Source organism: Macaca fascicularis, chromosome 16 (genome assembly GCF_037993035.2).
Source record: "Macaca fascicularis isolate 582-1 chromosome 16, T2T-MFA8v1.1".
In the NCBI taxonomy this organism is placed as follows: domain Eukaryota; kingdom Metazoa; phylum Chordata; class Mammalia; order Primates; family Cercopithecidae; genus Macaca; species Macaca fascicularis.
The window spans coordinates 17,238,883-17,255,086 of record NC_088390.1 but is presented as its reverse complement, the minus strand read 5'-3'; the positions used below and the strand labels follow the sequence as shown (position 1 = coordinate 17,255,086).

The 16,204-nt window shown below is 52.5% G+C and overlaps 1 protein-coding gene across 19 annotated transcripts in view; it reads right to left on the bottom strand.

Moving 5' to 3' along the window:
- MPRIP (myosin phosphatase Rho interacting protein) overlaps window positions 1-16,204 on the bottom strand; it is a 144,052-nt gene that overhangs the window by 31,016 nt on the left and 96,832 nt on the right. For 12 of the 19 annotated variants that reach the window (XM_045375294.3, XM_005583004.5, XM_005583003.5 and 9 more), the window contains exons 8-13: window positions 12,359-12,497; window positions 11,451-11,564; window positions 9,062-9,118; window positions 7,770-7,838; window positions 4,672-4,761; window positions 237-346 (exon numbers count right to left, since the gene is read on the bottom strand). In XM_045375294.3, coding sequence (XP_045231229.2) covers window positions 237-346; window positions 4,672-4,761; window positions 7,770-7,838; window positions 9,062-9,118; window positions 11,451-11,564; window positions 12,359-12,497 — 579 coding nt within the window. The remainder of the gene's footprint in view (window positions 1-236; window positions 347-4,671; window positions 4,762-7,769; window positions 7,839-9,061; window positions 9,119-11,450; window positions 11,565-12,358; window positions 12,498-16,204) is intronic. The other 7 variants (XM_074018689.1, XM_074018695.1, XM_074018694.1 and 4 more) reach the window with 1 other exon arrangement.

Here is a 16,204-nt window from a genome sequence, read left to right as displayed (position 1 = left end):
ACACTACCCGCAAGATGAAAACGCCTGAGCTTAAAAGAAGAAAAGAACCGGAAATGTTTGTTCTGATGTGCTTGGGACAGGAACTTGAGCAACAGAAGGACACAGGAAGGAAGGAGCAGCAGACTGGGATGCACTGAGCTCAGGTCTCAGACTTCAGACCTGAGTCTGATACTGCCCTGGAGAGAGTGGCACCCACAGGATGCACAAGGGGCTCCCTGGCATCTTCACCATCCTACCTCGTCACATCCGGGGCAGTGGTCGGGTGCACGTGTTTCATGATGGTCTGGATCCAGTTCCGCCGAATCCCGGACGTCATGGCCGATAGGGTAAACTCGCCCTCCTTTGTCTACAGAGAAAAGATGAGGCACCATCAGTGACTGTCCCCTAGGGTACCTGCTGCCCTCTTGCCCTCCATCTCCAAAGAAGCTTCTTGCACTGGGTACAAAGTCCCAAAGGGAGAAAGCCTGTGACTGGGTGACCCTTCTAGGAGCGCCACATGTGCCCACTACTGGAACAAGAGGGAGCTGGAGAGCAGGAGACGGCAAAGCCGTGGGAGGGACGTGCATCTGTGGCAATGGTAAATCCAGTATCTTCTCTCAGTAAGGTCAGCTCACAGTTACCGAGCACCCACTACGCACCAGCAGCCTGCCCATTCAGATAGAGGAGGATGCTGCACCCCTCTCTCTCCTCTTTTTTTTTTGGAGATAGAGTCTTGCTCTGTCGCCCAGGCTAGAGTGTAGTGGCGCGATCTCAGCTCACTGCAAGCTCCGCCTCCTGGGTTCACGTCATTCTCCTGCCTCAGCCTCCCAAGTACTGGGACTACAGGTGCCCACCACCACGCTCAGCTAATTTTTTGTAATTTTTAGTGGAGCCACGATGGTCTCGATCTCCTGACCTGGTGATCCACCCGCCTCGGCCTCCCAAAGTGCTGGGATTACAGGCGTGAGCCACCGTGCCCAGCCACTGCACCCCTCCTTAAGGAGTTCCCTGCCTTGGGGGAAGGGCAGAATCAGCAAGTGCTGAGCAGCAGTGGAGGTGGGGAATGGGGAAGGGCGTGCTTCTTGGGTGTGGGGAGTGGCACCTGCAGTCTGAATCCACACAGGCACATGGCATGATGGGGCTGGGGAGTGGTTAAGAACAAGGGGTATCAGGGTCTTGTTAGTGACACTGAGAAAAGGCAGGGATACCTGCTGGGTGGTTACTGCAGCTGTCCAAGTGATGAGAATTAAGGTGATGGCAGGGGATAGGGCAGCTCAGAAGTAACAAAAGGGGTATGGACAGTGTCTGGTTGGCTGGGTTGGGGAGCACCTAGGACAAGCCCTAGACTCCTGCTTGGATGAGGTGGAGTCTAGGGCTTGTCCTAGGTGCTTGTCCAAGGCAGCAGAGGAGGAGCCTGTTTTGGGTGGGGAACGGGGCAGCAGGTAGGACAAAGAAGCAAAGAGCACACGGCTCTGGGACATGACTGCTGTACCCCTGAGCAGACCTGCCTGGGTACCTTCAGAAAGGGGAGGGCCAGTGGCCTGCATGGAGCTGGAGGCCTGCTTCTGCACTTACAGGCACCTGCCCAACAGAAGCGAGGACTGCAGTCCTGAACTGACAGCTGCTCACAAGCAGACTCAGCAGCCAGGTCAGTAGTGAAGCTGACGGCAGGATGCAATCATGAGGATGGTTTTCAGATGGGCACTAGTGGCCTGGCCAGAAGTCAAAACAGGAGATCATGCGCCAGCCTAATGTGTCACAAAGCACACCTGGGAGGGACCTGACCTGCCCCTCCACATGCCCGATCGAGACACCGCCACTGCTCAGCTCGGTCCTCCTTCATCAGTTCTCACGTCCACATGAGCTGAGTTGGGGGCCCCACCTTCTGCACCCCCAGGTGAGGGCGTTGCTGGAGTTTGGCCTCAGTGCTCCACATACAGCCGTTTTCTCCAGCTGAATTTTCTTACCCAGCGGCTACCTAATGTTCTCTGAGAGCCCATCATGCCTCAAATGGATCACAGCCGGAATTCCAGGGGATCCCCCTGCTTTTGTGACGTCAGCTCTTCTGCTGGCTTCTAAGCGGGCGGGGCCTTGCCATGCTCTGGGTCCTGGTGCTGCCCTCAACTCTTACTCCCGGGTGCTGCTCTTACCTTTCTTGCCCAGCCTTACTGTGCCAGCCTGTTTGGCTCCTTTCTAATGGACCTGCATATCCTGCCAGACATGTATCATGAACGCACAACTGTCTGGCATCTTCTAACACCCTTCAGTGCTCTCCACAAAAACTGGACCAGTGCCAACCTGCCCCTCCACCCAGCACTCTAGCCGCAGACTGGCTCTGTGCTCTCTGTGCCACCAAGTCTGGAGTCCAGTCTGGGACATGTTTTCACACTCAGCCCTCCTGCTGAGCCTCGAGGGATTCTCCTCCAGGAAGCCTCCCCCAGGAAGCCTTCTCCACACTGGAAGGAACTCCTCATTCCTTAGAACTCTCAGTAGTTGGGGTTCACAGAAAGTCATCAGGATAAGCCCTACCAGGGTGAAGTGAGGAGGGGTTGATCAGTGGGTGAGATTGGTTGGTGCCCTCATTTGTCACTAGGAGAGTGGGGTGAGTTCTCAGACTTCAGGTGTGCCCTGCCTGGAGGAAGCTGCTCATGAAGATGTGAGGTGGATGGCAGGAGAGGAGGCTCACCAGGCACTATGCCTGACTACCCCTCCCACAGGGGCTGAGGACAGAGGAGCCTCGAAACTTGGGCAGTGCAGGCCACTAAGAGCAGGCAACTCACACCTAGCCCTGGTGCCAGGCTGTCAGTGCAGCCTCCAACTGTGACTCAGCTCCTTTCGCAGATGCCGGCATGCAGGAAGCCACAGCCAGCAGCCCAGTGGGCTGGCAGCCAGGATTTTCTTAGTAAATGAACACACTGGCCTTTGGGTCTATACTTCAGTCTCCCCTAAATTGGGTCAATCTGAGTCAGCCCCAAATACTGGATCAACTCTCAAAACAGCAATACAATTGAGTTTCTGGGCCCCAAAATGTGAAGGTATGACCCTGCTACAGGTGAGCCCACCAGAGTCCAGCCTTCTGTGAGAAACCAAGTCCCAGGGCCAGGGTCCAGTCCCACGGGGGCAGCTCTCTACTCATCACACTCTCCACCCATCTTAAAGCTCTTGCAAGTGACGAACTAACTTTACCCAAAGAGAGGCCTGGCTTCTGTCCTGGCTCCTGGGAGGGAACTTCCAAACCTTGGAATTTCCTAGATGACTAGAGTCTTCATTACTCATGGTGGTCCCCTGGGACCCCACCTAACACCATGCTGACAAGACAACTCAGGGTGGAGGCTGGCCTGGTCAGAAGCAGGAAATCAGAGGAAACCCATTAAATCAGAGGGTTGGGGTTTGGGCCATGTGAAGTAGCCGACCATGGCGGGAAGGGCTTTAGGTGGAGTTCAACCATGAGGACAATAACTCCATCAACCACAGCAGCTACAGAGCCTCCTAAAGCTCAACACCAGAGCTCAGGTGGGCTTCCTGGCAATGCTCTGCATGCTGTCCCACATCAGGGCTAAGAGGACACCGTGTCCCCAAGGATGCAGAAACTTTTGGCATCTGCGACTCCCCTAGTCCCAGATTCTACTCCACATGGCTCTCCTTTGGCTGGTTCTGACTTGTATACTTTTTCTACAATAAAACTCATTGTAGAGATACTATTTTCCTGAATTCTGTGAGTCATTCTAGTGAATTTTCGAAACTGAAGGTGGTTCTGAAAACCTCCAGACTCACAACTGGTGTCAGAAGTGGGGGAAGGACTGGGCATAGTGATTCATGCCTATAATCCCAGTACTTTGAGAAGCCAACGCAAGTGGATCGCTGGAGCCCAGTGGTTCAAAACCAGCCTGGGCAACATGGTGAAACCCTGTCTCTCCAAAAAACAAATAATAATAATAAAAATTAGCTGGGCATGGTGGCATGCGCCTGTAGTCCCAGTTACTCTGGAGGCTGAGGTAGGAGGATCGTTTGAGTCTAGGATTTTGAGGCTGCAGTGAGCCATGAGTGTGCCACTACACTCCAGCCTGGACAGCAGAGTGAGACCCTGTCTTGGGGGAAAAAAAAAGAAATGGGGGCAGATGTGGCAGTCCGGAGGATTGTGCCCTTAACCTGGAGTCTGGCTGACTGCAGGCAGCCCTTAATCCACATAGTTTTGAAGAAACAGCCAATGAGAATCATTTTGTGTCTTGAGAACAGGGCAATGCCTTGTTCATCTGAGTACCTCACAAGATTTTGGGAAAAAATAGCCTTGTAAGTAAATGAATGAACAACCACATGAATAAGTGAGTAAAAAACCGATGTAAATAATTGACTGACACTTTCATTCTTATTCCCCATACCCTACATCCTTCCAACTGCCCCAACTCTAGCATTACAAAAAACAAAAGGAAAAAAGAACCTTCAGAAACAAAAAATCTTTAAGCAGTCTTCAGAAAAAAGATACTAACATCTAATGTACTGTTCAGATCACGAATTGGGGAAGAGGGTCAGGTGCCACAGGACAGAGGTGTCAAGGGTAGTAGGAAACACTAAGTGCTGACCACACACACTGCATCAGGCCTGTCCAGAAATGCCCCCAGCCCAGATATCAGGCACTCTGACACGTGTCCCTGCCTGTCAAGCCTGTGGCCCCACTTCCATCCCTGGGCTCACATGGATCTGGAAGCCATAGTTTCTCTGAACTGGATACTCCGTGACATCGTAACATGTAGACAAGTCAATTTCCCCATCCAAGTCGGCTGCCTGCAGAGAGAAATGAGAATGTCTTGAGATTTTTAGGAAGCAGAATCAACACCTAGGTGAGCAAATTTCCGTAAGTGATTTCCTACACTGACTTTATTTTTAATAGTATACACATTGACAAGTGAGGATACTGTCTATCCTACTACTGTATGACCCAGGCCCCTCCCTGGGTGCAACCATACCACCATTTGTCCCTGTATCCAGCCAAAGATAGTCCACACCAGTGGTCCTCAAACATGCTGCTGTTGAAATCCTTTCACACTCTTAAAAACTGGGGACCCTAGAAGAGTTTCTGTTACGTGGATTTCATCTATTGATGGTATTTACCATGTTAGAAATTAAAATGTAAATATTTTACTATTCTTAAATTAAAAATATTTAAATATATTTTAATGTATTTAAATATATAAAATGCATATTTTATATATTTAATGTATATTTTTTATATCCTCTGGACTGCCACATCTGCCCCCATTTCTTTTTGTTTTCCCCCAAGACAGGGTCTCACTCTGCTGTCCAGGCTGGAGTGTAGTGGCACACTCATGGCTCACGGCAGCCTCGAAATCCTAGACTCAAACGTATATATTTAATGTATTTAAATATATAAAATATGTATTTAAATACATATGAAAAAATATACTAATAGAGATAAAAAATTCAAATATATTTGTTCATTTGAGAATAAAATAAACTCATTTTAAAGTAAAAATTTGATAAATCAGTGATAAGAGTCACACGGCTTTGAACTTTTGCAAATCTCTCTAACATCTGTCTTCAGAAAGGACAGCTGGATTCTTATTTCTTAATTCCATCTGTTCAATACAGGAAGGTTTTTTCTTTTTTGAGATGGGGTCTTGCTCTGTCACTCAGGCTGAAGTGCAGTGACATGATTTCGGCTCACTGCAACCTCTGCCTCCTGGGTTCAAGTGATTCTCTTGCCTCAGTCTCCCAAGTAGCTGGGACTACAGATGACCACCACCACGCCTGGCTAATTTTTGTATTTTTAGTAGAGACAGGGTTTCACCATGTTGGCTAGGCTGGTCTCAAACACCTGACCTCAGGTGATCCGCCTGCCTCGGCCTCCAAAGTGCTGGGATTACAGGCGTGAGCCACTGTAAGAAGGTGAAGGAGCAGCAGAAGTTACTAATTTTATGAAGCCTCAATCTTTAAATGCCCTTCACCAGACAATAAAGGAAATATTTTAATAGCTTTTTCAAGCAGTTGTGGCTGTTCTTTGACTAGTAGGCTCTTAAAGGTTAACTGCAATGTGGTATCTGAGTTCATGCCAATGAACTCTCTGTTCTGTGTTACATTAAAACCCATGCATGCTTTTGTAACATGTGGTATTGGTCACATGGAAAATATTAAGTTATGCATAGCTTCCAATTGTCTACACATTTCATTATGCAAGATCAAAATATCGCCTTTGCTAATACCACCACCTATTTCATCAGGAGAGTGTAAGTAAACGGAAGTTCACGATGGTGAATACAAACTTTCCCAAGTTCTAATTTTTGGTTAGAAGCTCAAATTATATCACCAGCAACAAACTCTGTCAGTTGTTTTCCTTAGAGGAATGAGCTAACTTGGTTCATTTTCATGAAAATATATGCCAAACACACAAAATGAATGACTACGGTTTTGCCTACTAGTTGTTTTTCAAGTAAACATGGTGCTCCACAAAGCTGCTGCTAGTTCAGCTGGCAACTCAAACAATCACGAGTCCTTTCCACGAGAAAGCCTGCATACTCTGGTATGCAGCCAGGTGATGCTTAGTTTCCATTTCAAATCACAGAATATTAAAAAGATGGGCATTTAAAGATTGCGGCTTCATAAAATTAGTAACTTCTGTTGCTCCTTCAAGGACCTTTATTTATTTTAAAACCATTATTTATTTAAAATGTATGGCAGTGAAGAATCCAGTGACCACTGGTCCAGCTTGTTGTTGCAGCTGGGGCTGTGCCAAGTACTAGTGGCTTTACCTCCTGTTGCTTTTGCACCATCAGTGCAGATGGCCACATGCAAAAAAAAAGTCAATGATATCTTAATATTATAAATTATTTTAACCATCACTGCTCTCCTGAAAGGGCCTCAGGGACCCCCAGAGGTCTACAGATCACACTCGGAAGTGCTCTTCTATGCACACACAACCAAACACTTACACAGGCTCCTTACTTCCCCAACACTGGACACCACCAGAGGCCCACCGCCCACACTCTCCTACCCCTACTTCTTATCACTACCGCCTTTTCCCCTTCAGTCTGTAAAGATTGGCTCAGAGTATTTAATACATACTCTAGCCCTTAATGATGGGTATTTAGGCTCTTTCCAATCATCTGGCTATTACAAACGTGTGGGAATGACTAACCTGAAACACAGACGTTTTTCCGCATGTGTGAGTATATCTGAGGGATTCCTGGAGTGGAACTACTGGGGAAAAGGCGAAAGAGACTTGCCAAACTGTTTAGAAGAGGTTATTTTTATTTGTAGGTGAAGCCTCTTCTAGTTGGTCTTTGACCACAGAATCAGGACTGTCAAGGGGCCCAACAAAGCTCATCTATCATATCCTGTCTTTGTCCAGAAGGCAGGGCACAAGACGTAGTTCAATTCTTCCAACTCCATTTACCATGAAATCTCTTCGTGGAAAAAACAAAAGTTTTCATCCTGAGTTTTCAAATTTCAGTGTTCTTCAAAGAACAGAGAAAACAAAAGCTGCCTGAATCCACTCACTGAGCGCTTAATTCAGGGCCTTGACGAAGCCCGGCATCACAGCCAGAAAAATGATCACAAGGACAAAGGCTGGTCTTGTGCTCACGTTCCCACCAGGTCAGGACTGGGAAACCCAAGAGGGCAACATGGATACACCTACGGCAACGGAACACCACCGAAGGGCGTCGTCCTTAGAAGTGGGGACATTAGCCCGAGGGGAAGCAGATCTACTAGCCCCAGATGCCGCCTGGACCCCCCTCCAGTTGTCTCCACAGCAGAGGCAAAGCCCAGACACTCACCTCCTCAGCCACCGAATCCCTGTAGTATCTCAGGCTTTGATCGGCCAGGACAAACCAGTGTTTCTTCCACTAAGGGGGAAGAAAAGAAAAATGACTCAATTACCAACTCCTATAACAGCACACTTGCCACTCCATGGCGATGCACAGCCAGAGCCTGTGGGACCCACCCAGAGCACAGGGAAAGCAGGGGACAGGCTGGTGCCTCCTTGACAGCACATAGAGGACTCCGCTGGGACTGCAGGCAGCCATGCGCTCACTCCCTCAGGACGCTCACTAAGCTGCGACCCTCCAGTGAAGAGGCAGCACAGATAGCTGAGCAGGCCTTGGCTGTGGGCTCTACGACCAGTAGTGTGGCTGGTGGCCAGGCCGTGAGGTCCTCCATAACTACAGAGGCTGCAGACAACAGGCTGGGCCCATCAGAACAGAAAGGTGGCTGTGAAATGGCATCTCCACCTGCAGGTGGCAACCCACAAGCCAAGGCCATGTGGCCCCCTAACCAGCAGGGGTAACTAACCAGCTAGAGACCAAGTCTTCACTGTGAGCAGTAAGGAGGGGAACTTGAGTCTTCATGTCAGGCCAAGGGCATTTGATATGGAGGAGAAAGAAAGAGAATGTCTTGGGATAGCAGCTCAGGAAGCAGGAAGGGAGTACGGATGGGCTGGGCATCAGGGCCTCTTAGGTAAGGACCCAGCAGACTTCATGCCTCCTTGGGAGGCCCGGCCTTCCAGCTCATGGCACAGGGTCAAGGTGGGCTGGCAGGTCCAGCCTCAGATGGCTCTTCCTGCTTGAGTCTGATGGCAAGAAATGTACCATGTTTGCTCCTTCCAGAGCTAACACTGCCACTGCAGCTGAGGGGTCTCGGGCATGAGAGTCCTGCAGTGCTAGGCTACTGTCTACTTAGCTGGCTTGCATGGAAACACAAGCCAATCTCACAGCCAGAGACTTTCTTTGCCCCTGGGGAAGCCAGGCCTCTGAAGAACTTTTAGGAAAGATTACCAGGTAGGGCCAGTGTTACAAGGCATCCCTAGGGCCTGAGGCCAAGATTCCCTTGCCATCAGCAGACAGGCCTACCGAGCGCCCCTCCAGAGCACCTCTGACTGCAGAAATGAAGGCTGCGTGCTTGCACTTCTAGGAGCAGATGGGAGTCTCAGCCACAGCCCTGGTCCGTGAGACAAGGGGCATGGAGGAGGAAGGCATGGAGCCAGCACTCGCGGACTGGCTGGGGACAAGGCCAGCTCACCCTCACCCTGGCCCCAGACCCCTCAGGGGCCATGGCAACCCTGTACACTCACCTGGCCGTCCTCATACTGCTTAGTCAGCCAGCCTTTCTTGAAATTCAGCAGGTCGGGCTGAGAAAGGGAGAAAAAAGAACAGCTCAGAGGAAACTCCTCTAGTGTCATGAGTGTCTGATGGGGCCACTATTTCTGTCCAGATGAGGCGGGTACCAGGAAAGGGGTTTCTCCACCTGCCAGACAAGCCTGTGCAGCCCCCTCACCCTGGTGGGTGCTGCCTGCAACCCGCCTTCTGTAGGTGCGCGCGACCTTGAGGAAGGAGATGCTGGGCTTGGCAGGCTGGCAGGAGAGAAGGTATGGTCTCATTGCCCTGTGAGCGGTGTGGGCTCCGGTCTATACAGGGCCCACTGCACAGGGCCTATCTGGGGGGCAGAAAACAAGCCCAGATGAAGAGTTACAGAACATTTTATTTGAAGGGAAACATCTGCAGGGAAGGCTGAAAGGAGAATTGATTCAAAAGTTCTTGCAGAAGCCACAGGAAGCCTGGGAAACAGAGACGTGCGGTGTTGAGGAAGCAGCAGCTGCAGCCCCGCTGAGACCCTCAGGCCATTTCTCCACCAGGAACAGGCTTGACCTGTATTCCCCACAACAAGCAGGATGGCAGACAGGGGGACAGCGCCCAGGCAAAGGGCTCTGTCCTTCCTCCACCTGTGCCACCCAGACACACCTGGGCCCTGAAGAACAGACTGAGAGAGCACTGCCACCTACAGCCCACCTGGCTGGCCCCACAGAGACATGGGTCACTCCACCTCTGGTCCCAGGTGCTGTCTTTTCTACAGCCATCTGAGCAGAAACCAGCTTTGGTGTCTTTTTGTATTATTCCAAGGAGTGACAGTGAGAATAGGCAAGAATTGTCACAACAGCTACCAGGACAAAGCATTCTGGGAGCCTCTGCTCAGAACCCTGTCTCTGCGGAGCGAGGGAGGAACCACAGTTGGCTGCTGCCTAGGTCTGGCTAAGGCTGACCCAGATAGATAAGAAGTCCCTCTACAGAGCCCTGTTTCAACCCCAACGTCCTGCCAAGCTGTGCAACTGTCCTTGCCGCCAGAGTCAGTTGAGGCACCCAATCAAAAGCAACACTATGAAATTAGGACACCCTACCCCAAGTGACCCTTAAATAGGGAGGTCCTCTCCTGCATGTTTGTAGTTGCCACTGTGGCACAAGACCTGAGACGTGGGACTGCCACTTGCCCCTCTCTGACAGCCTGCTTAACTTGAAGATCTTTCTTTTTTTTTGAGATGGAGCCTGGCTCTGTTGCCAGGCTGGAGTGCAGTGGCGTGATCTCGGCTCACTGCAACCTCCGCCTCCCAGGTTCAAGCGATTCTCCTGCCTCAGCCTCTCGAATAGCTGGGACTACAGGCGCACGACACCATGCTCAGCTAATTTTTGTATTTTTAGTAGAGACAGGGTTACACCACGTTGGCCAGGATGGTCTCGATCTCCTGACCTTGTGATCTGACCGCCCTGGCCTCCCAAAGTACTGGGATTACAGGCGTGAGCCACCGCACTTGGCCTAGCTTGCGGATCTTTAACAAAAACTTGTAACTTCCATATCATGGTTGTGCCACTGAAGTCAAGCCTGCAATCTGACCCCGATGGCAAGGCCTATGCAGGTGGGTTCCCTGGTGGTGCTTTCTGCTGGGGACAGGAACTCCCAGATAAGTTAACAGAGAAATAACGGGTTTTGTTTGAGACACCTGAAGCAAAACCCAGACTGAAGGAGAAACCCAAACCCTACTCCTCTTCACACTCCATATTACACATCAATCTGTGGTTGGGAGCCCCCAAGCCCTGGGGCAGGCAGCAAGGAGACAAGAGGCAGTGAGCAGGCCCCAGGCTCCCCTGGAGGCTGAAGACCGAACGGGGAAGAGCTGGGTCAGCATGCTGAGCTGGCTTTGCTCCTGTACCCTGACCACTCCTTCCACACCTCTGCTGTCACAGCTCTGAGGCCCATGGAGGACCCGGTGCAAGGTCTGCTCTTCCACTTGAGGCATGACGCAGAGAATGAGACAAGCTCCAGCAAGACGTAGCCTCTGCCTCCCAAGTGCCACAGAAAGCAATGCCCAACGCCAGAGGAGCAGAGGGTCCCCACTGCAGCCCTGCCTCCTAGAGTCGGGAGTCTGCCTGGCCAAGGTGGCCTCCTCCGCAGGGCCTCCTCCCAGAGCTCAGGATGCCATGGAGCTCTTGGTTCTGCTGGGACCAGAAAAGGGAAGAAACACAGAATTTGCGTTCGACGGCCTGTGGGTTGGTGGGTGGGGGTGCTCACGGACACGAGGGCCTGTGCACAGAGGGACAGCTGGCGTGGATGCATAGACAGAAACAGACAGTGCCTCAGAGTGACAGAAGCAGAGGAGCACGGCCTCCGGAGGACACGGCGCCTGGGCTCACCGTCACGGAGGGCTCCGTGGACCTCCTGTCCAGTGACTTGGCTCTTCGGTGTGGAGACAGGGGGGAAGCCGAGGCGTCTGGGAGAGGAGCTGGGGGGGCTTCATTGGTGAAGTCCTGTGGCAGAGAGCAGCCGCCAGTCAGCGCAGCCCAGGGCAACACGGGCAGGTGAGGGACGAGCTGGTGCTGTCCACCCCTCCAAGAGCCGCCAGGGCCTTGCTCCTGGCGAGGGGCAGTGATCTGCCTAGCCCCCACAGCAAGTCTGCGGCAGGACCAGGACAGGACCCGGGTCCTGAGATGTCCTCGTTGATTGAGCAGCCTTTTCTTTTGGATTCCCAGTCACTGTCACTTTCCTGGCCCCACCTCATCCCCTAGCTTCTCTGAGCCACAAAAGGAAGAGCCCTGGGCTCTGTGGCAGCAGGTGGCAAGCCATGGGCCAGGCAGTGGGCACTAGGCACCTTGTGAACAAGAGAGAAGCCAGGAGAAGATGAGCTTGGACTTGGCCGGCTACAAAAGCAGCAGGCGGGTACCCAGGAGGATTTCAGAAGCCGAGTCTACCTTGGGCTGAGTGGAGAAACGAAGGGTGCAGCTGTACTGAAAGAAAGAGTTAGGAAGGTATGACATTCAGCCTTGTTGCTGGGCTGCCTCAGAGAGGAAAAGAGTGATCCTAATTAAATCTGGGATCTAAAATGTGTGAGAATATCCTTCAGCAGAGACGGAGAAGGCTCTGATATGAAGCTGCAGGAGACAGGCCTGCCCTCGAGAAGGTCACTATGCAGAGGAGGCAGTCGGAGAGCAGAAGCCTGGCAGGAGCACAACCCAGGCCTGTGTGGAGGGGACTCGGCGCATGGGGTGCATGCTGACCCGCCCCCGAGCCACCCCTGAGGTGCTGCCTGGCCCCAGGAACTCACCCGCTTCCTAGGGAACGCCCTCTTCTCGCTGCGGCCCTGGCGTGTGTCGCTGGATGGCGAGGGTCCCACTGCATTGGTCTCCATGTGCTCTGCCTTCTCAATGTCCAAGGCCTCAAACTTTTCAATCACCTGAGACCTCCTGCAAGAGAAGACACGAGGCCCTGAGGTGGCAGTGAGGTGAGTTGTGAGGTGGCAGTGAGCCGACTCCTCCCATGCCCAGCCTGCCTGGGCCTGATTTCGCTCAGGCTTGCACAGCACCGAGGTTGTCTAGACACGTGCTCAGCCAACCCGAGCTCCGCCTGCTCCCCTCCACGGCCCTCCCTCCCACCAGGCCTGCGCTTGCCCCTGCCCTCTGCCCCGCGCTGGAGACCCCGCAGGCTCTGTGGTGTTGACCCACTCGGCATTCACACAGCTTGGCACCCAGCAGCCTCTCCTGAGCCACAGACATGATCAAAAGGCAACCACCACCTCAGAGGGCGGCCTCCATTCTCATTGCATCCCTCATGATCACAGTGAAGGCCCCACCCCAAAATTTAGCAAGAAAGAGGCCCAGGAATTAACATTGTTTCTGCCAACAGTAAAAGGAATCAAAGACCAAATTAAAAACAAAAACAAAGCAGGCTGATTTCATATGAGAGGGCTGGCGGCCTCCTCAGGCTGTCTACGGCTGGAGACGGAGCTGAGATGGGGGCGAAGCGGGTGGAGGAGGCGCAGCGCCACCCAGCGGCACAGCAGGAGAGCGCAGAGGCAAGACCTGAAAGAAAACAAGGCTGGGAAATGAATACACGGAAAAGCACTGCTTTTTCAAATCAAATAATGGTGAACCAAAATTATTCAAAGAATTAAAGAAGCAAAAACCCAACATAATCACTGAAGAGGGAGAGAGACCATGATTGTCCTCCAGCTGCAAGAAGTCACCCTGGTGGGGTCAGAGGTGGGGGACATGCCCGCTGAGGCTCAGCTCACGGTGCCGGGCCTGTTCTCCTAGGGACACCTAAGTTACCTGGCGGGGAGGGTGTCACTAGTGCTCTGGACAAGGATAAGAACCCAGAGGAAGTGGGTGAAGGGCTTCCAAGCCTGGAAGCCTAATTATCTCCACAAGGAAAAGAGGAAACTAGATCAATTCCTGAGACCCCACCTCCCCCAAGAGGCCAGGTGCTTCTCAGGGAGGGCGAGGGAAAACCAGCCGCCTAAGATGTCTTCACCTCAGAGAGGAGGGCCCAGGGCTGGACTCTGAGGGCCCCGGGCTCTGCTTCCTCCCTGTGCTTAGACACAAAGTGTCTTCCTCAGCTCCCCTTCCTCCCTGTGCTTAGACACAAAGTGTCCTCCTCAGGAAAGAAGCCTGTGCCGTGCCAGCCTGCCAGAACCGGCAGCAGAGGCAGGCGCTGGGGTAGGGGAGCAGGAGAGGCCACGGCATTGTGAGAGCAGGAAGCTAAGGAAGCTGCTGGAGTTCCCGGGCACCCAGGGAAAGCTTGGTTAAGTGCAGGCCAGGCGTCCACCACACTTGAGCCATTGTGGTGGGATCTTGGTGAGATTCAAGGCTCACCAACAGGCTTCAGTGCCGCCACTTCCCGGAGGAGGGCTCCTCTGCCCAACACTGGGGCCTAGAAAGCCCCAGGAAAGCAGTGAGGAGCTGCTGGGCTTGAACCCCATGCAAATCACATGCCGTGGTATTGTGGGGATCCAGACAGAGGAGTCATGGTGGAGAAGAGGAAAGGCACTTGCTACAGTTGCACTGCATGGGGGCCTGGGGAGATCCTGTAAGATCACAGGCTCAGGCACCGGCTGCCTTGATCTACTGGGCGAGGTGGAAAGTTATTACTTGGTGCCCTGGAAGCACTGGAGGTGGGACAGCAAGCACCTTACTGGTCAGCAGAGAAAACGGGGCCTGCACCCTGCAGCTCCAGGGTTCCCAGGACACTATGTGCTGTGCTGAGGGTAGAGGGGTTAGGGCTGCATGGGGAGCTGGCCTTGCTGCCAGTCACCAGCAGGCCAACCAGGACCACAGCTTCCCCCACTCAACAGCCAGAGGTGGCTATCCAAGAAACACTCTGGACGTCAGAGGAATAGACACATCGAAGCCCAGAGCCAGTCAGGTTCAGATAGGCCTGCCTAGATGACTGTGGCTTGTCAAAAAACCAACCCCATAGTCCCAGCAGTCTGGCTCCTGGGAACACCTGTTGTGGCTGCCATTCCAGGAAGGTGTGGCCAATCTCTTGCCAATTTGGAGATTCTGCTCTAATCAACTAGGGGACAGGAATCCAACCAAGCACAGGGTGGGCTACTAGGGATCTAGTGAGCAGGCCTCGGAAAGCGACAGCAGCCAATCAGATGTCACCAGGGTCAGGAGAAAGGGATGCTGCAGTATTAGTATGCAGAACTGGCGGAGGGTGGTGCCAGCACCAGGTGAAAACCCATCCGTGTGGCAGTGCATGCAGAGTACAAAGCCCCCGAGACTGCACCTGTCCCAGGCGACAGGAGACAAGAACGAGCTCAAAAGGAGTCTCTCTGAGAAGAAGCCAAGCCAAGCAGGTGTGCTGAATGCTAATTCTGTGGTCTGGCGCTAAACCAGGACGTGGCCGATCCTGCTCTGGAGCCACCACGACACACAGCCTGCTTGCCAGCCAGCATGAAGCCTCCCCTGCCTACCCACTGGCCTCCTCCTCTCTCTAGCAAAACCCTTTACTTATATATTTTCTTAATTGCTTAAAAGAGCACCCTTGGCATCAGTCCTGGGTCACAGGATGGGAACAGGGACTTCCCAGCTGAGGCCCCACTGGGATCTGCACCAGCTATCCACTGTGAGAAGACACTTACTCCCGAGCCTCAGTGTTCACGTCTATAACCGGGGTGGTAGTAACAGGTCCTCATCAGGCTACTATGAAATGTTAAGGCAGCCAAGTGCTTAGCAGAGCACCCCAGGGCACTGGGCAGGGGCTGGGAACCACTTGGCTGCCCTTCCTTTCGCTAGGAAGTCAACATGTCATTTTCCTCTCAAGAGCAGCATCTCTGGGAGACACTTCCTTATCCTGGAGACTAACCTGCAGGCTCACAGGTCCTTTTCATCTGGGATGTTTGGAAGAGTGGGTGGGCTGTCAGCAATGGTGGGTGTTTGGAAGCAAAGGGGGCAGAAGGTAAAAAACACTTCCCTCCACCTGCCCTTCAAGACACGGGAGCTCATGGCTGCCTTCACCTGTCCCTTCCAGTAGTGTCTCTAACTGAGCTCGAGGTTGTGGTTGGGGAAGGGAGGACACTCTGAGAAGACTTCCAGAACTATGGTTTGAACCTCTTTTCTGGACAGTGAACCTTGGGAACCTAATGAAAACTACGGGTTTTCTTCCCAGAAGAGTGCCTAACCTTAATCCTCTTCTGGGAAGAATACTGTGAAAATGTTTTATTGAGGGGGCAGGTCATCATGGACCTCCAGAAGTCTATCCATAAACCAGGCTGAGGAACCCTGGTGTCAAGGCAAAGCCTGAGTTTATAGACGCAGCGGTGCAAGCCTGATTGAAGGTGTGCTTGGGCACTTGGGTCTGGATCTGGGCTTCGAGGCCTCAGATGGCATCCAGTTCTTTCTCTAGTTCTCCAGGAAACTCTGGAGAAGGGCAGGGCAGGGCATGGGCCCGCCTCTTCTTAGGCAGCAGTCAAGTTCTGCACCTGTGCCCCTTGGTCCCTGCCCTAGGTCCAGATGTCCAAACTCTGTCTCTCTCCAGCCAATCAAAGTCTTACAGGGCAAAAAGCAATGCTCCCCTGGAGGGCAAAAGCAATGCTGTTGGGTGCTCGGCTGCTTCACAGGTTGCCTCAGGCTTCCTGGGTGAGCAGGAAGCTCCCCAGGGAGCATGTCCT